The 24102-nt window shown below is 37.3% G+C and overlaps 1 protein-coding gene across 2 annotated transcripts in view; it reads right to left on the minus strand.

Annotated features, from left to right (window-relative positions):
• Positions 1 to 24102, minus strand: part of CTNNA3 (catenin alpha 3) — a 596807-nt gene that overhangs the window by 152476 nt on the left and 420229 nt on the right. For both annotated transcript variants that reach the window (XM_009290520.1, XM_019474931.1), the window contains one exon: positions 1902 to 2102. In XM_009290520.1, the coding sequence (XP_009288795.1) occupies positions 1902 to 2102 (201 nt within the window). The remainder of the gene's footprint in view (positions 1 to 1901; positions 2103 to 24102) is intronic.

Raw genomic sequence — 24102 nt, forward strand, 5'->3', positions numbered from 1 at the left:
GGGTCCCAAGTGGTCTTCGGTGGTCATTTGGGTAGGTGCCCCCTACTCATTCCGAGGCATAGTGAACTTCAGGACGCCACTACAGATGTTATTTTTCTGAAGGCTTTGTAAGCATTCTATACATCCTTAATTGCTCAAGTCCTTGTGGTTGTTATTCTAAGGTAAGTTCCTGTTACAGAATTCCATCCTTGACCTCGTGAATGCTCTGCGCGATAGCTAAAGCTACAACAATTAGAGCATATTTACATAAGGTTATGTTTAAACTCTGCTGGTATCAAGGGCTGCAGCCTACCTGCATTTTCCCTGTAAGCTGAAACCGTTAAAACAAACAAACAAAACAAAATAAAATCATCAAGCAACCAAAATGCCTTGCATGATTTGATGTCTGTTCATTGTAGATCATATAAATACAGGTAAGAATGAAAAGTACGCGTTTCTTTTTTCCACTCCTATTTACTAATGTAAAGATAGTGGATTCTTAGGTTTGAAGTACTGCAAAGACATCTGAGCAGATTACACCATGCTTGATGTCCCTTGACACAGGCAAACATTCCAACCAAAATGAGTTTTATGTCTTCCTGTCTTTTGTAGATGCACGGATTTAGGTACATTATATATTACTGTCAAAGCAAGGCAACAGAACAGAAATCAGCGTCAACTCCTAATGTGTTTAAACACTACCAGTTTCAAGAAAGAAGGGCTCAGCTTTTACATGGGAATCAAAACTATTCTTTCCCATAATTGCTGCTTCCCTTGGTATTTGTCATAGTACTTTCAGAAGTTATGAAAAAAGAATGCCATGTTGAAAGTTCTCAGATTTTCTCATCAAAATGTCAAAAAAGGAGACAAAAAAAGGCCAGTCTATTTCAAACTCTTCTCACTATTTTGTCCCTTTTGCCACTTCATTGCGATGTCAGTTCACTCTTGTTTCACATGAAGACAGTTCTGTCCTGGACCTATTTGAACTGATTAAGAAAGAGCTCAAAATTCCTGGCTTTTCTTGCGATAAAATAAGGTAAATGTCAGTCAAATGTAAGATACTAGAAATTTGTTTAGACTGACAGAGCTATGATTTATACCTCTGAGTTCATGAAGCTAAATCCTATATTCCAGAAATGTACAGACTTGCCAGAAAACTTCTTAATGGCAATTTTTTAACTGCCCAACTATTAAGACTTGTAACCACTGAAAACATGGAAGTCCTTGAAGCTCCACAGATAATTTTTTTTTATTAAGTATACACTGTGAAAGGCCAGAGATTCATTTACATGAACAACAACTGTTTACATAAACAACAGAAACCATTTATAAAATAGTGCAGTTACACCCCTGCTGCCAGTACAGCGATATTCCATTATAGCATACCCTCTTTTTCAGTATCATGAAAAAGGAAATGGACACTACTAACCATTTTAGGAAGTTCCAAATTTGCATAGCAAAACTGCAGATATTTGGGGATATTTAACCCCTGCTCAACAGTCCTTAAAGCGGTAAGTACACACAAATCATGAACATGCTTCTCTTTCCCTGAGTTTGCCTTTCATCGCTTAGAATAGATGTGGTGAGGCCAGTACAACAAAGTGGAAAGCTGCTGCCTCATCAGGTATAAGTCCTCAAAACCTGCATTTATTTTAAAACTCAGGTAAAAGTCTTCCATAACTTAAAAAACCTTATATAAATCATGTAATTCAAATAAAATTTTAAAAATTAGTTTTGAACTGCATGGTATCATCATAATCGGATAGCATGCTGAAAGGAGATAAGAGACCATATAGTGAATCATTAGTGCGTAATTAGTGAATTATATCAGAGAATCACAGGATTCACTTTAACTGTGGCATATAAAGGAAAGTTTATACCACTAAAGAAACTGAGAACATAGCTTAGAAATCAAGACTTACCATTCTTGGTCAAATATTGAACATTCGTCATCACTCCTTCAGTGTAAGCCCCTGGCTCGTAATTGTCCATCTCACCCGAAACAATATGAGCTACTCTTGAAGCACGCCCTCGGATTGCACCTGCTGCACGGTCTAAATTGTCCGCATTTTGCTCTCTCAGTGCAATGATACACTTGTTTACATCCTCAAGAATATGGCTTTCTGCAAATAAAACAACATTTCTTTTAAGATGGCACCTCTTAAACAATCAGACATATTTTAGACACGGAGTTGATTGCATTTTTTTCTTCCCTTGTTGAAATGCATCATCCGTCACAGACTTGGATAAAAAAATTACACATGAAATCTACACTGAACTGTCCTTGCAATCCTTAAAATAATTTATTGATTCCTAGAATTCAAAGGTACAGTAATACTCTCCTATAAGCAACAGCAACAATAAAATAGTCAGAAAATGTTAGAAAAATATGAAAACCACAAAATCTTATATGCGTAATGAATATTTGCAGAATGAAGGAAAATTTAAAGGGATTAAAGTTGTTACTTATTGTAGAAACCTTCTTAAGCCACTGTGACAAAAGGTTCCATAATGAGATGAATCTCTGTCGACAAACAATTGCCCCAACAACTAAACTAACTACTTTTACGTCAATGTGTTAGGATGTTCATGCTAAATCAAATTCTTCTGTGAATAGGAAGAGCAGTATTTTTGCCCGGTACTAAAATTACACTATTACTTATTAAATTATTGCAATATGTGTCATTATTACAAAATGTATAGTGATTACGCATTTTTCATACAATTTACATTTCTTCTTATAGTAATATATTTACTGTATTACTACGTATATTATTGGTTTATATACTATTGGTGACGTTTAAATAAATATGTGCAAATATGTATCTATATACACATACATACGGTATCACTTATCAATATATAAAACAATTATGCAGCACTGGCTTTCCTGCCACAGCTACTTTCATTGTGCCTTCTTGCCACAGAATACTTGCCCCCTTCAGCTATCTCCATCATCTCCTAATGATAGGTTATGTCTTTTCTATCATCGTGTTTTCATTCCTTTAATATTTTTTTCCTTATTAGAATTTCCCTCTTTAGAATTCATTATCGCCTCACAAATTCAAAGCCATATTGAGGAAATGAAGAAATTCTGGTTTTCTTCATCTTTTCTACAGTATGGCAACTGGTTTATTGTCAATGCTAGTTAAATTATTTGCCGCAACATATGCGAAGCCTACCCATTTTTACGTTACTATTTAAAACATATACACATTACAGTCACCTTCTGCCTATCCAAATACACATACACTCAAAATTTTACATTTCTGGCACAAAAAAGAACACGAAGTTTGGGAATAGGCAGGGAAATGTTGTTAATTTATGTGAAACACGTAATGACACAGAACCTCTGAAAGTCAAAAAATCTGTCAGACACCAGTTCTTGGATGAGAGATTAAACAGGTTAAAGATGATCCTCCTAGTAAAAAGCTTTAAGAAAAAAAAAAAAAAACGCACAAATCATCCCATTACTAAAGAACTGAAAGATGCAATAAAACAGGACTCTTCTTCCATTTAAAAAAAAAAAGAAAAAACACAACAGTATATACCACAGTAATTGTCTGAATATAGACAGTATTTAACATTCACAGGGCTTCTTCAATATCTGATAAAGTAAGATAAAGAAACACCTGGGAGCTGAAGAAGTGTATGTTACACGGTTAACCAAAGAGGTACCCAGTGGTGTCTTTGCTAAGCATGGGAGTTGAAATAAGCTGACACTCTCTTCCTTACAGATGAAATATGTTTATATCTGGCAGTCACCTCCAATGCAGGTAGAACTGCAAAGTTGCTTTTGCTGTTTCCTCTTTGACTTTTTTTTTTTTTTAAGGGAGGCAGTTGCCCTATGCAGAGACAAATTCAGCTGCTTGACACACTTCCACACTAAAAGGCACCAAACACTCAGCACAAGAGACACACTCATCTTAACCTTTCCTTGCTATTTCGCTCAGCTCTATGTGATTTAATGACCTGACTGAAGGGAGTTTGATGTCAATTTGTGTCTAAGACAGCCAGAAAAGAGAAATTATTATAACACATATAAATACAACATGAGCATGGCATATTAGCATTTCCAAGTCACCCATGCATAACGTCAACAGTTAAAAAAGAACAAAAGATTTGGCTAGAGGAAAGCACAAGGAGAAAATGGTTGCTTAAAGACTGATGGAAGCAACTGTTGGGTTGACACGGTCAGAAATGAAAATGTAGACAAATGCAGAAGGGTGCCAAGCAAAGAATTACACAATTTTTCTTATAAATTATTACCCTTCTGTCTTTCTGAACATCCATTTTCTCAACATTTTTCAAATGGTAATAGTAAAGCTGTATTTGTGCTTAACAAACTATTTTTTGATACTCAAATATATAGTAATGGAAAAAAGAACATCAGCGGGAAGGAGAATGGAGACAAAGGAGAAAATACTGGTTCTAAAGTAAGTAAGACTGGTCATAAAACCAAAGGGTAATAGATCTGAGTAAGAATTCAGATCAAGCTAGAAGACAATATCAGTAATGTCAAGATTTAGAGAGAACAGGTATGTGGTATGCTAGGATTCCCATCTGTAGCACCAATATTGAAGGGCGTATTCCATTTTTTCCAGCAAAGTAATGTAACTATAAAATTTAACTTATGGTATAGAGGGTATTACCATAAAATATAATTTAAAAGAGAATATGTTTATGGCTTTAAAGCTTAAACATGTCTTAAAAGCTTCCGTATTAGTTTTGTCATTGAATTTCCTTTCCTACACAGACCTAAAATCCACTCTCAGAGAATGTAATACAAGAACATTAGAAATGCAAGATGTGAAGGTAACAGATTTGCTCTATCTTCAGAAGTACCATTGTGAAACTTCTCTTGCACTAAGCCATGAAATAATTCAGAGCTTACATGTTTCTTGTTAACTGACATGAAGGCTATTCAGTATGTCAGTATTAAATTACATTTTACGTTATACAATAAATTGGACAACCATGGTAACTCAGACAGAAAAAATAACACCATTAGGTAATCCTGAACTACTAACTGCATCTGGCATGGGTATCTTGGGATTCTACCTATGCAAAAATTATGAGTTCTGGGTCAGTTTATGAAACTGCTACATCACAGAATGCCTCTGTGAATATGGAATGTCCATATCCTTTCAGGTACATGTCACCAATCTCCAAGGTCAGCAGAAAAAAGAAAAGTTTAATAGTGGTGACTTTGTTAGCACTGTTTGTTCAGTCTGTGCATATTCTGTAACTACACCCATGGACTACTATCTACACGGAAGTAGGGCAATGAGAGGACTGGCAACTATTTCAGTTCCACCTATGCCAAACACATGAAACTATGAAAGAAAGGGGCAAATGACAAGATGCACAAAGATGTTTCAGGGACTACCCATGTGCTGTAACAGGTTAATATCTCCTCTTTCTTTTTTCAGGCATCTCTCCCTGTGTGCTTTCCACAGTGGGAGGCTTCCAAACAAACCAGTTTGTGAACGTGCACAAGGTTGAAAAAGGCTGAAGCACTGAAGGAAAGAGAGGGCTGATGTGCACAGAATGCAGGAGAAAGGACTAACAAAACCCCACTTCTGCTGCCATAGTTATGTCTAAAATGAAGTAGTGTAGGTCACCATTGCTTTAGGTTTAATATTGTCCAAGTATTAAGAGACATAATTACAGAAGTGGATAGCGCAACCTCCACTTTAAAGGCCTTCGTGTGAAGAATACACTGACTTTTAACTGTTCAGCAAAGACAACAACTAAAGGGCTTAGTCCTATGTAAATAGAAAGGTAGGGCTCTTCTGATATCTACCAAGTGAAATCTCCATAATGGAAAAACATAGTTAACTGGTTATCTTGTTTGATATGAATCTCAAGTAAATTTAAAAAAAAATATTGCATGTGGCCTAATGCAAATACTGTATGAATGGAACACATGATGGAAAGCTCACAGTTTCCAAACCCTTCTAAGAGATGCAAAAACTGACACCTTCATGGAGAAAGAAAAAGCAAACCTGAGGCCAGATGCTCAATGGAAATGCAATTAGACCTGAATGTTGTGGCCTGAGATTCCAATTAGCTGCTTCCTTCCAAATTGGTAAGACTACTTTTAAGTCATTTTAGAATCTAACTATGAAAGCCCATAATAATATCAGGGAATATAAATTAGAATGTGATATATCCTTACAGATACTGTGTTTCAAAGAAGATAAAGACGGATGCAGATTTTATTAACTGTATATTGTCCATCCACCTTGTACTAAGGAAAGTGTGCAACACCTTTTCTTGCTACATCCATACACTGTCACATGTAAGGGGTCAGTTGAGAACTGACAAATGCCATACTTATGTCAAAAACTCACAAGCTCTTATCAGCGTGACAGAATGCATAGACAATATGTGCACTCAATGAGCATAAATGACCTTGTCCCCACACTGGTACTATACAGTGGTAGCCTTTCTATCCACAGCCTTTCTATCCACAGCCAACACTCAGTCTCTCACTATGTTCTGAAGCTCTTCCCAGATGAGGTACTTCACAATCAATAAAACATTGCTTAACTGAATTTTCCCAAGGCACAAACAAGCTTCTACATTTGCCTTAGCACATCTAATGGAAGAGGAAAGAAATCAGCACTGATCACAGTCCAGCTGAGATTGTTTTAACCTGTATCTTTCTCACACAGGCTTCCTCCTCCTATACAAAATGCATTAGATCAATTTTTGATTTTCATCCAAGTATCCTACTTTCCAAAGCAGAAAAGGAAGATTAGGATGATGTACCATCTCTTTGTCATGAGTCAGAGTGTCTAGTGTAAGAGTTAATTCTAACAGTGGATTGATAGATGTTTAAAGAAACTGTCAGATTGCTACCGTCACCACAGCAATTATCACAAGTGGTGCACTGTACCTTCTGATTTTCCTTTGGGATCTTGGTGTTAGTCGTACTGGCCAAAAATCATATCTCAGCTGAGCTAACCACTGGATAATAAAGCTGTCTTTGACAAAGCCATGACTCAGACTGTCTCTGGGACAAAATCAATAGCTCTTCCTTTGCATGTCATCTGAAGAAAAAGACAGGTGATGCCCTTCCATGCCACTTGGCACTGATAAGGCCTCAGTTGAAGCACTTTTTATTAAAGTTTCTCTGCTCAGTTCAAGAAAATTGTGGACCAAATGGAGACATTACAGAAAAAAAGAAAAAGAATTATTAGAGATTTAAGAAATAGAATATATGAAGAAGCATTAGAAAACTCAATTTGTTTGGTCTCCTGAAGACAAGATGGAAAATAAAACATACTTTCCTGCAAGCTCTAAACCATAAAATTAGATGTAGAAATGTATGCAGTGATAGTTTAGCCTAACCAAAATTATTTCTATCTTTACCATCTGTTGGCATGATAAAATGGGAAGCAAAGAAACTTTGTACAAAAAGAAACTTTGTACAAAAAGTAAACTTCCTTTCAGACCACTCCTATTGCCTGGACGTGGCACCTTATAGTGCTACTCAGAAAAGGATTCCAAGTTTTCCAATAATGGCACTACCTAGTATGGCAAAAGACGTGTTCCCGCAGACTCAAAACGCTTTGGTGAACCCCAAAAAGATATTTGAAAGCAAATAATTATTAATAATATCCATACTTAGATTTAGCAATTTCTGGTGCCAAAGTTAAGAGAACAAGTGGAAGGTGCAAGTCCCAGTATACAATTCCCTGCTATCACTCCTCCTGTATTCAGACAAAAAAAGAAGTTGCATTTAATTCCCACCTTTTTCCTACATACTGAAGTTCAGAGAATAGTCAAGGCTGAATCTCCATAAGCAATCTTATGAAATAGATTTTCTTGGCACTTGGGACTCTTTTAATATAATATCTACATTCTACAAGCAAGACAGTGTCTTAGTCACTATTCAAAAAAGAAATCACTGGTAATCACTTAATGTTCAAAGTCCCTGGCAACTTCAATAGAAGGATTTTTAAATGAATAAAGAAGTGGAGAAAAAGAATTACTCAGAACAAGGAAAATAAATACCGTTTCTTCTCTGATTGTACTAACTAAATGTATTTTAACTAAATATATTTAACTGTCAAAACTTAGAAACTAGATGATAATTTCTTCTATTATTTGTTGCTAATACAGCTGACAACTCTGTCATTCTGTCCCAGACCAAGAATGGTATTGAGAGGCAGGGTTCACGATGGTCTGACATTTACTCAAACACATGCATGGTGCTTCCAAAATGCTCAGTTTTTAGACACACACAGCTATAATATAAAATGCATGTAAATATCTATTGTTACGTCCGTCTTAAAAAAGGCAAGGAGGAGGATCCAGAAAGCTATGGGCTAAGGCTTCACCTCACCTGGAAAAATTATGGAACAAGACCTCACGGAAGCCATTTCCAGGCACGTGAAGGACAGGAAGATGATTAGGAACAAACAGCAATGATTTACCAAGGGCAAATCAAGCATGGCCAAACTGATTGCCTTCAGTGATAAAGGACTGGCTCTGTGGATGAAGGGAGTGCATCGGTTATTGCTTACTTCAAGAATATTTTTGACACAGTCTCCCACAGCCTCCTTACAGAAAAACTAGAGTGATAGCATCTGGATGGGTGAACAACAAGGTGGATGAAGCAGCAGTCAGACCATCAGGCTCACAGAGGAGTGTTCAGTAGTTCAAAGTCAAACCGGAGGCTAGTTAGTACAGCTGCTCTTCAGGAAGAGTCGATGCTAAGGCTGATACCATTTAACTTCTTAATTGACACCTTGGGCAACGACACAGAATGCATCCTCGGCAAGTCTGGAGGCGACATCGACTTGGCAGACTGGCTGGCTGGTACTCTAGAGGACAGGGCTGCTGTTCAGAGCAACCCTGACAAGCTGGACAAATGCGCCAACAGGCAATTGGTCAGAAGTTGAAGCAAAGGAAACTTAGGACTTGATGTATGGGGTGGGGGGTGGAATTTCTCCATTATGAGCATGGTGAAACACTTGAACAAATTGCCTATGGAGACCAGAAATGAGCTGATGCAGAGAAACGGGTGCAAATGCTTTTGTTTTCAGGTGCTCAATAAAATAAATTATTATTAGTTTTAAACAACACTGAGGAAGTCTGCCACAACTACAATCTCTTCCTGAAAGGCGAATTGTGATGCCAAAAAAGATCAAATTTGGAAAAGCGCATACATTAAAAGCCTCTTGATTTAATAGGTATGCCTCCCGTTAATGGGTACTAGGCTGCAAGGACAAATTTTCCTGAAAAAAGAACATGCCTAGGAAGTGTGCCAGAGAGTTCCAGGAAAGAGTGAGCTAACCTGGAGAAAGGTAAAATCTAAGAGTGTCCAGTATCATGGGACATAAGCACAAAAATACGGTGGCTATCTCAAACATTGAGCTGGAAAGCTGCAAGACAACAGAAGAATAGGGATGGAAAATGAAGATGAATGTGGGCAGAGAAAAGAGGGGATGGCATAAAGGCACCCCCTAGGCAAGGTACTGAAAGTTCTTCAGGATCTATCACTATCTGTGCAAGTCCCTATAGATGACTTTTGAAGGAAAAGGGAAGCAACACTTTAAATTGTGTAATAAATTTCTTGTTTATGTTTTTTTAGAAACTTCAACCTGTAGTCTGAAACATCAATTTCAGTTCTGTTCACAGAAAATACTAACTGAAGTGTGTATTTCTTTGGGATTTTACCTTAGGGTGAACAAGTATTGATTGAGTTGGCAGCCTCTCTTTAAGGTTCATTTTCATTCATATATGCACGAATGATTCCAAGATGTTAGCATCTAAACTCAAGAAAGCTAAGAAGAAAAAAATGAACAAACAAACAAAAAAATCCCCCACCATATCACCACCAAAAAAGAAATCTCTGAAAATAAGAATGTTTCTTAAAGTGAATGCCTATTAATTACAGAGTTGGCAGCCCAAAATGATAAGTTTAATTGGCTAATGAAGGTTTCAGATTACACAAAATTTCTCTCCCTGCATGAGTGAGACCTTATAGTAATATTAATCCTTTCCAGAGTTTTATTTCTTTCCCTCACTCATTTTAACATGATTACAATAAGATTTGGTTGGTTTGAAATGCTAACTGCTTGTGCTTCAATCCTTGCCCTCAATTTCTCAGGCACAAAATTCAGCCTACAGACAGGTCCCTAGATTGTCAGCTTCCCCATTCAGCATCCAGACGTATTCCAGGATCTTGGGGAAATGAAGGAAGCACAGTCTTAAATTCTCAGCGTGCTTAAGTCTCTCTTCCTTCCTAGAGCTTTACATGAGCCAGGCTCCGAGATCTCTGAAAATGAAGAAGTACACTGTAAAAGCATACAGGCCATCTTGATGTCTAGATAAGGATCTGGAGAGAGGAAAGGCAGAGAAAAAGCAGAGCAGAAGCATGGACACCTGGATGGGCAAGAGATAAAGAGAAGCCAGAAAAAGCAGAAGTGTAAGGATACTCAGCTGGGTAGCGGTCACTTCTCTATCTGCATACTCCAATTCTCTCCTGGGATACAAGACCAAGGAAACACTTTCCTCCAGAAACACGCAGGGGTGACATGCACTCATACAACTTGCCCCTAGCCTCTTCATTTGGCCTAGTCATCTTAAACACACCCTTCTTATGTCAACTGAGAGAAATTACATGTTTTAGGGACAATCCACCTCATCCTTTACATACACATGTAAATGTGTTCAACTGACTTAGGCCTCAGAAGTGCCCATTTCTCTCCTCTGGGTATAAAAAGCTGAAAATGCTTAGCTCAGTTTTTATTCTAAAAATTACAGGAGATGGATCATACTCCCATTATCCATGATAATGTACAGGGCAACAAAGAATTTTTTATGTATTAATACTCTGTAATATGATGCTGACTTTGTAGGACAAGAAAGGAAAAACAATGAATTGGAAATGGTTAGCAGGACATTAAACAGGAGACAATGAGAGAGAAGAAGAAGAAATAGAGCATTCTTGTTTAATCCTTGGAAATCACCATAACCACAAATCATGTCTGCAATATGCCCCCTCCCCTTCCCAACTGCTATTGACTTCCCGAATGCACATAGCAAATTTTAATCAGACTAGCCATGTCTCAGCTATGAACCTAGGTAACTATAATTACTCTCTCCTAAAAGAGCATTCTCTTCACCAAAGTAGCTATAACTGACATACAGTAAAATTTTTCAAAGAGTGTAATTTACCCTTCCTAAAAAACAGATTCAACACTTCAGCTTCTTGAAGTACAATGGAATAAACCCCTTCATCTTTAATTTGACCATGCTAACCCCTGATAACACTGACTAGAAGGCCATTTGGCCTAGACTAGGAGACTAGGCAGCACTGGACTAGAAGACTTTTGTTTTTTCCTCAACTACTGCAGACAGACTGATACTTCAACATTATGTTCTTTTTATTAGAATTCTAACAGTACATGTGCATCTCTTACATCTGATCACAAACGTGGGGACTGGCCCCCCCCTTCCTCTTCCATAGCAACTAGCACTTCAATGGACCTGCATTATACACCCAGCTTTCCTAAACTGCTCCAAAAAGTGCCTCCACCATTTAAATACATTTACACCTAATACAGTAAGTGCTTCCAGACAGATCCAAGAAGACATGAGTTAATCAGCCACTTTTTAGAAATTTAAGTTTTAGTGAACACAGCATGCTGGAAGAACATTGCCAAGTAACCTTAACTCTGCATTAATAGGTTAATTGACTCAGGTCTTTCACTTCTTCACTGAGGTGTGAGGCTGGTGAATGAGAGGCAACAGTCAAAATGAAACAGGCAAGGATCTGAAGGGGGTGGGGGTGGAGGGAGCAGGGGGAAATCACTGCAAGGATAACAAGGTTCACCAGAATAATGAACAGTTGCTCAGAGAGGCTGTAAAATCTCTGTTCTTAGTCTGAATTCAGTGTGAATTCAGAATACTGCTGTGAGCAGTGGGATGGACTAGACCTTGAGGTCCCTTCCAACCAGAATGATTTTATGACTCTCTGATATAGAGGGGAAAAAATGGTAACAACTGCCAGCCAAAAAGAGCATGGGATAAGGCTGACATATACAGGCTCCACAAATGAGCCTGAAACACGCCTTCTCTGCCTCAGCAAGTCCTTTTACAGATTTGGTCATAAAATTCTTCAGAACATTTGCCACCAACTGTCAGCTTTAACTTAGACTTTCTTTCTCAGTTTGTTATCTTAGACGTAATAATCACTTTTCACTCTTCCCTTTAGCTACTGGATAATGGAGAATTGTTTGCAAAATCATGTCATATTTTCCTTAGTACGTAGCATCCAGTTCATAAAATACACAGGAAAGCCATTTTCTTTATACTCAGTCTGGGCCTGTTCCCTTCATTTACACAGCAATGCACAACCAAAGCATTTATTACTCTCCTCAGAATATTCCCTCTCAAAAAATAGGGGAGACAGTTTCTCTTTCTGTCACCTTTATAAACCTCAGGTAAAAATTCTCAGAGGCTTTTTTTTCCAGTAGATGAACTAGAAAAGAGGAGAGATTTTTCTTTGGAACTTTTTTTTTTCATTTGTTTCTTCATTGCCATCAGCTTTTCAGCAGTCTACTAGAACTGTCTGGGGGAAAATTCTTAACTACAAGAGAGGATTCTCCTTTCAGCATATGAGCAGAAGACTGTGTGTCATACACAAAATGCTCCACAAGCCTTTGTTTGGTCTTTTGTGCCCCACTTGACCATTTTGAAGGCAGAGTTGCTTACACAGCTGATGAATTAAAGCAGACAGAGGCTACCAAACCCTGCGGCCCCCCCCAAAAAGAAAAAGAGTTGTATCCTCAGTGCTATGAAAGTAGACATTCAATTTTCCATATCGAGACTGTGTGTCATACACAAAATGCTCCACAAGCCTTTGTTTGGTCTTTTGTGCCCCACTTGACCATTTTGAAGGCAGAGTTGCTTACACAGCTGATGAATTAAAGCAGACAGAGGCTACCAAACCCTGCGGCCCCCCCCAAAAAGAAAAAGAGTTGTATCCTCAGTGCTATGAAAGTAGACATTCAATTTTCCATATCATTTGCTCTGCCAAAAGAGAAGAGCTGAAGTCTGCAGTTTTATTGCCTTAGGTGAAATATGAGTTGGCCCTAAACAGGTCATAAATAAATCTGTTTTCTGCTCTTCTATGGCTGGGAAATGGAAAATTTATTGTTTCTTTCTAAATTCTGCATTCAAAATCCAAATCTAGCTAAAATACTATCTAGCTTCATGAAAATACCTCTTAAAAATGGCAAAAGCAATGTTTTCTGAATAACGGATTATCTAAAGGAATTAGTTTATGCCAGGAATTACACAGAGTTTTTCACTGAGCTCCAGTCTTATCTCATTGGAAATGAAAGTCTTTTGAACAATGAAATAACTAGCCAGATTACAGGGAAATAGTTCACAGCACGTATCTTAAAAATCAATGCATAGCTGATATCCCAGTTAATAATTTCAGGGCACATGCTATAGAATGAAGAGCTGGCAATCTTCCTAGTTTGGACCAAACAGCATAAAAGAAATTTGCAATTACTAGGGAATACTCAATATCTGTCTTTGGATCAGCTGGAGGATTTGGTCAATTTACCACCTTCAAAAGTTTTAATTTCCTGGAGGGGGGGGGATTAACAAACATGAAAATTTATCATCTATTTCCTTCTGCTAGATAAGTGGTGTATAATCAGGGACCTTTTGCGTTACCTGTTTTACAACGTGTACAACAATGCAGACCATATTATGTTAAATGGTAGCTATTTTGTTTATGTCTATAAAATATTGTCAAAAGATAATAGCCATCTGTCACTCTCAGATAATTGTTCAGGTGAAAACACTGACTTTTTGATAATACTCTCTTGTAACAGCTTTATATCTGCTATACTGAACATCTGATGAACACCTACTAATTCTGACAAAATAACCAATCCACAGATAGGGCAAATGTTAACAGATGGAACACATTTAATTGACAAGAAATAATTTGCGGTAGGAAACACCAAAGTCTCCCTACAAAAATGATAAATTCTAAGCTGTGATAAATTTGTCGATTTTCCTTGTGGAAGCATTATACTCATCTGCAAATTGCATTGTTTACTGTTGAAAATAGCAACCTCTCAAAGTCTCAAACTTGCAGAAAGAAAAGCTGCCTTTTCATTAGATCAGTTTTTCCACTGAAGTGTAAGCTGGTATCATTTTTGTTGTTGTTGTTGGGGGGGTTGTTGTTTTGTTTGGGGTGTTTTTTGGGTTTTGGTTAAGGTTTGGGGTTTTGTTTGTTAAAGTTTTTAAACTTAAGTTTGTTTTACCATGCACCACATCTCTGAGACCAAATTTGAAGTATCTGCTAAACTTATTGGCAACACAAGTTTGGGCACATAAGTCAGACTTTGTGCAACCCACGAATTCAATTAGGCACGTTCCTTGATTTTGTGCTTCCCCCCCCTCCATGTGCTAAGGATTCCCAGCTTTGTAGCAAACAAGCACATGTCCTATCCAGCTGCTGGAGCTTCCAAAGGGTAGGCTGCCTTCTGATCATCAAGAAAACCTCATTAGTATCCTACCGCTTGTTATCAAGTTCACAAGAGGGGACCTTAAGGGAACACATCACATTGAACAATCAGCTTTTGCTCATCTTGTGCATGTATGTATGTCTGTTTCCTCAAGTTTCATTTTTAAAGAAAATATGGGTTTGAAATGCTGCACACTAGCCTGGCTGGCTAACTTTCAGTCATAAAAGTACACACCAGAAGTTTCAGAACTACAACACAACTGGAACCTGCTCTCCCAGATAAAGATTTTGTGCGATATCCTAGAAACAGAAAGTCTGGCATTCTGCACCATAGTAGCATCATCACTTTAAACTCTACTGCCAGTGTTAAAAAAATCTTCCCTTATCATTTGGTTGCACTTATTTAGATACCAATTTTTAGAACACTTGTGTATGTTTCCAGTAGGCCTCATTACAAAAAGCAAGCAAATCAATTCCTGCAAAGCTGCACAAGAACATTAAAAGCTACTGCTACAGCTGCAGCTGGAAAGCTATTAGCAACCAAGCTGTTAGAAAACAAACACACAAAAAATTAATCCCAATCTGCATCAAACCCATGCATCTTAGACCATGCTCCAAAGACTGCCAAATCTGAACTCAGCCAGATCAAATACAAAGTGAATTCCAAATGCATCAGCCTTCAAAACTCTGGAAGAGGATGCTAGTAAATTCGCAAAGCTTGTGATGAGAAACAAATCTTACAGATAACTAGATATCAGCAACAAATTACTGAAATGCAGTCAAAAGTGAGCAGGAATTCAATATGAAATTTCAGTTTGTGGATGGAAACTTTGAATAATCCAAATTACTAAGTCCACTGCTGAACTGCACCACCTAGCTTCTTAGTCCTTCCTACTTACTGAATGACTTCACACATCTGATTTCTCTTATCCTCTACAGCTCTGCAAGAAGTTCACCACTAAAATGTTCCCATAACCTTAGCAACAGGTACAGAAAATCTTGAATTAGAAAATGCTAATTTGAAATAGCAGGTTTTTATGGGACAACACTTGCCAAAACGGTTTCCCAAAATCAGTGTGTGATATATGGTCCAATTTGGTAGCTAGGATATGGCATACCTGAACAAGCAGTCCCTAAGAATGCATCAATTATCTAAGAAGTATAACACAATTATAATGTTTGCCCTTGAGTCTAAGCAATCAGTATTACAAGAGTAATTTGCATTTAGATCGGTGTATCAGGGACTGTCTGCAACTTTTGGGGCAAGGATATGGATATCAAAGGGAGGTAGGAGGCAACACTAGATTTTCAGTTAAAACAAAATGGATACAGTGAGCATCAACAAATTTCCAGGAACAAGACATTCCTCTAAAGGAAACTGAAAACAAATTGTTGAACTACTAGTTGTGACATGTAACATATCAAGTTCTATTAACCTTGATAACAGAGAAAGAAAAATTAATTACTATGGTGATAACTTTTAAGGCATTTGGTAGGAATCAGGGGAAACAGAAATCTATATAAAATATTTCTGTTGGGCAAACTGGTAGGAACTTCTATATAAAATAGAGAGAGATCTGAATATGAGGTAATTAAGCAGAGTCAAAATAGCTTTGTAGAGTAGAAAGCCATGTATACCAAACTAGAGATATTTAAAGGCACCAGCGAACAGTGCGATAAGTGATTCATTTGGTAACTATAGACCGGATTTCCAAAAGGTTTTCAAAATGGTCTTGCAACTATTATTCCTGGACAATTCTGAGTCTTTTCTCATTTAGGATTTATGAGGTAATTAAGAAGAGTCAAAATAGCTTTGTAGAGTAGAAAGCCATGTATACCAAACTAGAGATATTTAAAGGCACCAGCGAACAGTGCGATAAGTGATTCATTTGGTAACTATAGACCGGATTTCCAAAAGGTTTTCAAAATGGTCTTGCAACTATTATTCCTGGACAATTCTGAGTCTTTTCTCATTTAGGATAGTCAAAGTTGATAACAAAGAACTGCAGATGACTATCACAGTACCAAGTGATCAGTCAATAAAACACACCACAGTCAATGTCAATAAACTCAAATTAACGTGTATAGTGAAAAAACAGCCCCAAGTCTATACAAAATACTGAGTTATAAATTAGTTACTACTATTAAGCACAGAAAATTCTGAAGTCAATTAAGAAAATTCTAGAAGCACACTAGCTCAATGATAATTAAAAGGTAAACAATGCTAGGATTTCCCAGGGAAGGCTTGACAGTATAGGAAAAAGGGTTTTACTATGCCAGCATAATCCATGATATGCCTGCATCTGGAATGCTGTAAACAGTTCTTGTCCCTATTTCCATCTAAAAACATCTATTTCAGTAAGCAGCAGGACTAAAACCAAAAAACCCTACTTCTTCACAAAATACATCTCTAAATTGTTGAAGTAACAGTTATATAATGTTAGGGAAGACAAACAGGTTAAGAAAGAGTAGGAGACAGTAGAGGATATGCCCAGCAAGGGCAAAGTTGTATGATGGCTTTGACAGAACTTTCAAGTGGGTCATTAAACTGATGAAAGCTATACCAGCAGAAGCAAACTTTGCATGCTCAGTGACACATACATCAAGCCTTTAGCCTTGATCAAAAAGGGAAAAATTCAAAGCCGTTTTCTTACACTCCAGGTGAGAACCATGAAGAAGGAGCTTGACTGTTTTAGCTTAATGAATTCATATTTATCCTGAAGCACATTATAGTTGGGCCAGACAAACTTGAGAGAAACGGTATTGAAAAACTCACTGTGTCACTTACCTTCCTGTTTGCATACCGTTTCACCATAAATAAGTGCATACATCTCTACTTAGATTCTTATGTTTATTCTCTTTCAAAAAGCATGGCATGGTATTTTGCTATTCCAGGCGCCAAAAAGGCAGTATGAAAACATTAAATATAATCTTAAGTCTCTGAATAGCATCTTGTTTTTTTCCCTATCTCCATAGCTATGCTAAGAGTGAATCTATAATTGGCAATTTTTGCAATGCATTGATCTGTAAACATGCTACATAGACTGGAAAAACAGTAATAAACTGAAACAGAACTTTGAACCATTGATGAAAAACTAATTATACCAAGAGAGCTAAGCAAGCCAGAAGTGTGAATCATACTCTTACTCCTTGCCCAAGTATTTACAGTATATTTTGTGGTTTACTTTGAGTGACTTCAACTGTCCAGATTGCCATCTTAATGATTGTAACTGTCTGAAGTAATTTGAAACATGAGCCTGATCAAAATCTAAAATTTAATGCTATAAATACTTACAGACTGAGACCTGGCCTTATGATTCACTGTATCTGAGTGCTATTCATTAAGTGTGGTTTTTTTAACATAATAGAAAATGTAGCAATGTTACAAGGTTAAAAGAAGGGTGATCTCAGCTTTCCAAACAAGCACCACAGAGCATCTCAAATCTCTTAATCCCAGAGTCCCGACTGAGTAAGAGCTTTTCAGTATCCATAAAGAAGAAACGGATGGTATTGGTAAATGGGCATTATAATGTTTTTCTTTGTAAGCAGTAAAAAGAACATTCCCCCACCCATAAATAACATGTTTGGTTGTTGGGGTTTGGGGAGTTTCTTTTGTTTGTGTTTTTTAAACTAAAAGCATTTCATGAGAAATTTCAGACTCTTTTGGATTCTAGAACATGAAAAATGTTCTAGTGTGATTGCAGTTTACAGAACAATTCAACAGGAACCAGAACAAGGGCTTCCCCTTCCTCCAGAAAAAAACCAAATCTATCCACTATGATCCAAATCACATTCACAAAGGAACACACAGGAGGCACAGGACAACAAATTCCACTGCTTACCCATGAAACAGGCACTAAAACCAGGAGCTATGAGGCACCACTGACACTTAGGACGCATCCAGGAAGAGGCCCTTCTGCACATGCTTAAAGGCCTCCCACATTGCCCAGCAGCAGAAACCATCAGGGACAAGGAACAAGGTGGATTTTCAATGGCAAAAGAATCAAAAGGCCCAAGATTTTGTGACTCATGCTTACGTGTGCACTTACGAAAACGAAGCAGGATGTCTTTGTGCAGGTAAGTGGCATATAAATATAGCTACAAGTTGCACAAGATTCTTAAATAAAACCTGCATGTGGAATTTAAGGGAAGTACACACATGTTCCAACAGTGCAATGGCCTCTACTGGCTTTGGCAAAGGAAAGAAATTTTAGATGACCGCTAAATCTAGCCATAATGGTAGAGACCTCTGATGGTGACAAACCATCTCCATAGATGGACTTCATTCTACTATGCCACATAGCAGAGTACTTTAAGCTAAAGACAAACATATTTACTTATTACATTTGATACGGCATGAACTTATTTTATGCTTTTTATGATCTGTTTTTTTAAAAACTGGTATTCTATAAACAGCCTAGTTTTGTCTTCCTTTAGGTGTTAATAAAAAAGCAACCGTAGTTAATAAAAACAATCTCACCAAAGCTGAGTCCTGGGTTAATATAATACCCATCTGCTCAATTACAACAGTCATAGGTAAAGTCCAACTTACCATAAATTGAGAGTAATTAAAATTAGAGATGAGAGAGCTTTACCCAGAGTAGTTCAACCACACACATACAAATGCACAAACATGCAATCAGAACTATAATTGCAGTGATGCATGACTTGAAATGAACAGCCTTAACGGTATTATTCATCGCTTTGATGAGTTCATAGTACTTTGTTACAGTACTACAATAGCAAAGTTACTGAAAATATCTGAAGTAGCAAAGTGTCCTGGTTTCAGCAGGGATAGAGTTAATTTCCTTCCTAGTAGCTGGTACAGTGCTGTGTTTTGGATTTAGGATGAGAACAAAGTTGATAACGCACTCATGTTTTAGTTGTTGCTAGGTAATGCTTACACTAGCCAAGGACTTTTTAGTTTCCCATGCTCTACTGACTGAGAAGGCTGGAGGTGCACAAGAAGCTGGGAGGGGGCACAGCCAAACTGGCCAAAGGGACATTCCATACCATGTGACGTCAGGCTCAGTACATAAAATGGGGAAAGCTGGCCGGGGGGGGCCGCTGCTCGGGGACTGGCTGGGCATCAGTCGGCGGGTGGTGAGCAATTGTACTGTGCATCACTTGCTTTGTGTATTATTATTGTTATTACATAATTATTACTATTTTATTCCAATTATTAAACTGTTTTTATCTCAACCCACAAGTTTTTTCTAACTTGTGCTCTTCCAATTCTCTCCCCCATCCCACCGGGGGTGGCAGGGAGTGAGCGAGCGGCTGCGGCGTGCCCAGTTGCCGACTGAGGTTAAACCATGACACAAAGTTTGAGATGTTTCAACAGTCCTCGCTCTCCCTACAATATACCTAACTATTTGCTAGCAGAGATAGGTAGGAAATAAGTAACTTCTTCAGAGATGCTCCTTAAAATCTATTGGGTGGTCTCTATGCAAGCTATTCTGCAATGAAAGAAAGATTTCACTCATTAGACTTGCTCCTGTAAGACACAACAGTTGTTACTCACAGACAAATTTTTACAATGCAAAGAAAAAAAAAAAGCCTAAGAGAAAGACATAACTCCAGAGGCAAAAGGCAAAACCTCCAAGACAATGAAATAACATACTAATCTGATTAGCCCAAATTACATCCGACACTTTGTGTGTGGCTTAAGCACAACTGTGTATTTTGGCAAAGAACAAGTGACTAGTAAAGCATAAAAAGTTCTGCCTGGAGAAGTACCTGAACTGCAATAACCTCAGACTAGCACCTTCCTTAATGCAAGCTTAGTGTAGGTGTTCAGAAAGATGAAAGCTAACATACATTCCTAAATCACTGAATAAAACCACAACAGAATAAAGTGCATCTGAAAAAAATGCAGGTATGTCATACACTGCTTCTGTTTGCAAGTGGTTCCACTAAGTTAGCAGACAAAGCATTAAAGTTTTACAGCCTTATCCGCAATGTACTAGAACATTGCAGAAGTTTGCTTTTTTAAATGACAATGGGAGTGTGGGGAGGAAGAAGATTCTAGAAGTTTAAGAAGATAAACTTCAAAGGAAAGAAATTAGAAGATTTTGGGGTGGGAGGGGAAGGAAATGGGCAATTTTCAGTGGAAATGCACAATACTAGAGAACTGAGGAGATTCAGGAATAAAATGAGAAGAAATCACATATAAAATGGTTTCTAAACTTTGAAATGCTACAACATTGGATATAACCTTTCAGAATTTTTAACTGAGTTTCAGTAGTTGGCATTAAATAAATTTCCCAGCGTATCTAAAATTTCCAGTGGAATATGCAAAGAACTAGTAAGGATGAACAGGATTTTACAGAGTTGGAGTAGTATTTTTCAAAAGGCACCTAGACAATGTAGGGATTCCCTTCCACTAAACTTTCAAAACAGTTTCAGCACTTCTGAACATTCTAGCATTTGCCTCTATCTACATATTTACCATGACCATAATTATAAATGGCACCTCTACAAAGAGCTCTTGCCATGTCTAGGCTCATACCTGTAGCAATTTTTTACATGTAAAAATCCCAGATGACCATCAAAGCAGAGATCAGAAGGAAGAATTCAATAAATAGATCGCTGATTTCCAAAATTTTTGGCAAGGTTAGTATCAAAATTCAACAACACCGATGTCATCAGTATATTGCAATAACTAGTTCTACAAGTTAAGACTTTGCAGAGGATAAAAATACTAGGTCTAACACGTATGATGCATTCTCTAGTAATGGCGCAAAGAGCACAAAAATACAGTCTGTTTCCAGACCCTGATTTAGTGCAGTGAAGGACAGATCATGCCATAAGAATTAGAACCTGTATTTTGGCAGGAAGGCATGATATACTAAGAGCTGAAAATCTATCATATCTAATCTCCACTCTCTTCCACTTCCATTTCTCTCTCCCACTTCCAGTTGTCTCCTATCCAGAATTTGTCACTCAATTCAAACCAATGGGGCAGCAAACAGTTCTTTTTACCATCCAAACCTTCTGGCAATTAACCTGGGGAAAATAACATCAGTTATTACATAAAAGAAAATCAACATGCCTCAGTGACTCCAGATAAAAGAAGTAAGCACAAGACACTTTAAGAACTTGCAAAAGAATGCCCATCAGAAATGAACATTGTGAACAGGTAAGTTGTTTTCCTTTCTATTAACTAACTTGCTTACAATACAATGTTTCTCTACCACATGACCAACTTACTTATGGAACTCCATAATTTAACAATTCCAGCAACTATGAAATAACTGATATATATCCAAAAATGAAGAAATCATTCAATGCAATTCCAGCACAACAGAACCTCAACACAAAGAATAATCTATGTTTTAACACCTCCTTCCCTCTCACCCCTCATCCATCAGCAGAAGAGTGCCTGAGCTGGAACAGTGACTGCAATTTTAGTTTGGATGCCAATTTCAATGCTGATCTGTGACAATCAGTGTGAGTCATCGCACAGATCCTAAAAGAACCACGACCTCTAGTTAGCAGACAGAATGCACAGAGCAGGACAGGATGAATTATGTTTATTACCTCTGGTGCTCAGCATCTTTCTCTCTTGAAATGTCATCAATTAGCGTAGGTTAAATCCTAAGCTATTTTTACCTTGAAGTTTGCTGCTTCTGTTTCAAACAAGAAAAAAGGGGTTTATACTAAAAAACCAAAGCTTTCTCTTCCCTTCAAATGTAACAGAAAGATATTAACACCCCCTTCACATCTTGGCCTGTTTCCATCCTTAAGACTGTAATGGCAAGTATAAATTACTGTTTCAGATTACTGGAGGTGTCAGAAAAAAAGAAAAAAGCAGCACTGGGTAGACCTGACACAATCCTGGATAAATGAATAGGATGAGATTAAAAAGACATCCAGCATAAAGAAAGTTATTTCTTAAGATACTTTTATACAGAATGTGACACTGGATAATGAAGAACAATGGTTCAACAGCAGAGTAACTACTATAGGGCAGAGATAATGAAGAATGTGATATTCAGAAAATATTTAAAAAATTGGAAATGTAGTTGCATATAATTGTATGTTAGGGATGTGAAAAGTCAGAGGAACTAAAAGGATAGCATGTTTTTTTAAAAAAAATATGACTGATTCAAAGTCATTTTGGACAAGTATAGGAAAGATCTGCTTTTATTGTATGAGATTGGATAATGCTAGGGATCTGCTACAGATCTGAAAAAACAAACTTCAAAAGGTATTAGAAACCTAGCTACCACCTGGAAATACATCAGACTGGAAGATCCAGGGGAGAATTCATAAAATTTTATGTTAGTCTGATCTCAACAACCTTTTTCTGTATTCGGGAGAGAAAGACTGAATCATCCAGAAGAACAAGTGACACTCTCCCAAATATCTCTAAATGATCATATCTCTGTCCACTGAGTACAGAAGAAAAAAAAGGGAGATTAACCTAAGCTTAGGAAATGCATTCAGCTGGAGATTGAAGAATAAATGCTCATCAGATTTTGTCCAAAAATTCACCTATTTAAGAACTGCTTTTGTTAAGAACAGAGGTTATGAATCGTAACAAACACTGGCTTGATTTTAATTCAGAGAGAACTATATGGAAAGACTATGACTCCATAACTTAAGTTCTCTTAAGGGTAAACTGCGGTAAGATTAACAGAAATGCTTAGTGAAATCAATTGTACTCACAGGTCTAGGGGAATAAGAGAGGAAAGAACTGTACCAAACTTAAATCAACAAACTTCTGCAACCAATTATACAACAGAAATTAACAGAAAGCCTACAAGGAACACAAACAATGCAGGCAGAGACAGAGTTGAGACACAAAAGTCCATCTCACGCAGCTCTTCCAAAGGATGTAAAAAACCAAAAATAGCACTTACAAACCAAAACAGCTTAGAGAAGAGAATTACCAAACAGAAATTGAGCTGCTGTGAAATTCAGTCAACAATGAGTCTAACAATCCAAGAGGTTTCTGCCAGGGACCTCTTCTAAAAGTTTTCAACAACTTTGTTTTAGTACTACGCAGAAATAATAAAGCACTGTTTCCACCCCCCCAGTGCTTCAGCGATACCAGTCTGAAACCCAAGGAGGGGAAGGATAATTACATGGGCACTTCAGACCTTCCAAAATTACATGCATTTCAGTAAAAACAGGTGACTACATTCTTAAGTAAGAAGGTGGCCTACTTTTTTTTCTGAAGCAAATTCTCAAACATCAATATATCGTCAAAATATTTTGAAATATGTTGTTACATAAATAACAAAGTTTTTGCTTTCTATCTACTTAAATGTTTATTTAATGTACTGAAATACTTGAAAACAGAAAGAGCTTTACAATAATGCTAACTGCAGTTATTTTTGTATCAAATAATGGTGTGCTCCTGTAACTTTCAGTTGCTCAGTTTAGTAAATAATTTTATGCAAACAATTACAAATGTAAAGCCTTTTCTATTATAAGAAAAGGTATGCCTTCTGACTTATATAAATTATAGTCTTCACCACAATGCAACTACTGCATTACCACAGGGCATCTACCCAGGAAGCCCTAACTCCAGTCAGTATCAGCTTAGAAAAGCCACACAATAATTCACAGAGCTCAAATATACACAGTTATGTGTGTGTGTG

The sequence above is a fragment of the Aptenodytes forsteri genome, unplaced genomic scaffold (genome assembly GCF_000699145.1).
Source record: "Aptenodytes forsteri isolate BGI_AS27 unplaced genomic scaffold, ASM69914v1 Scaffold349, whole genome shotgun sequence".
Classification (NCBI taxonomy): domain Eukaryota; kingdom Metazoa; phylum Chordata; class Aves; order Sphenisciformes; family Spheniscidae; genus Aptenodytes; species Aptenodytes forsteri.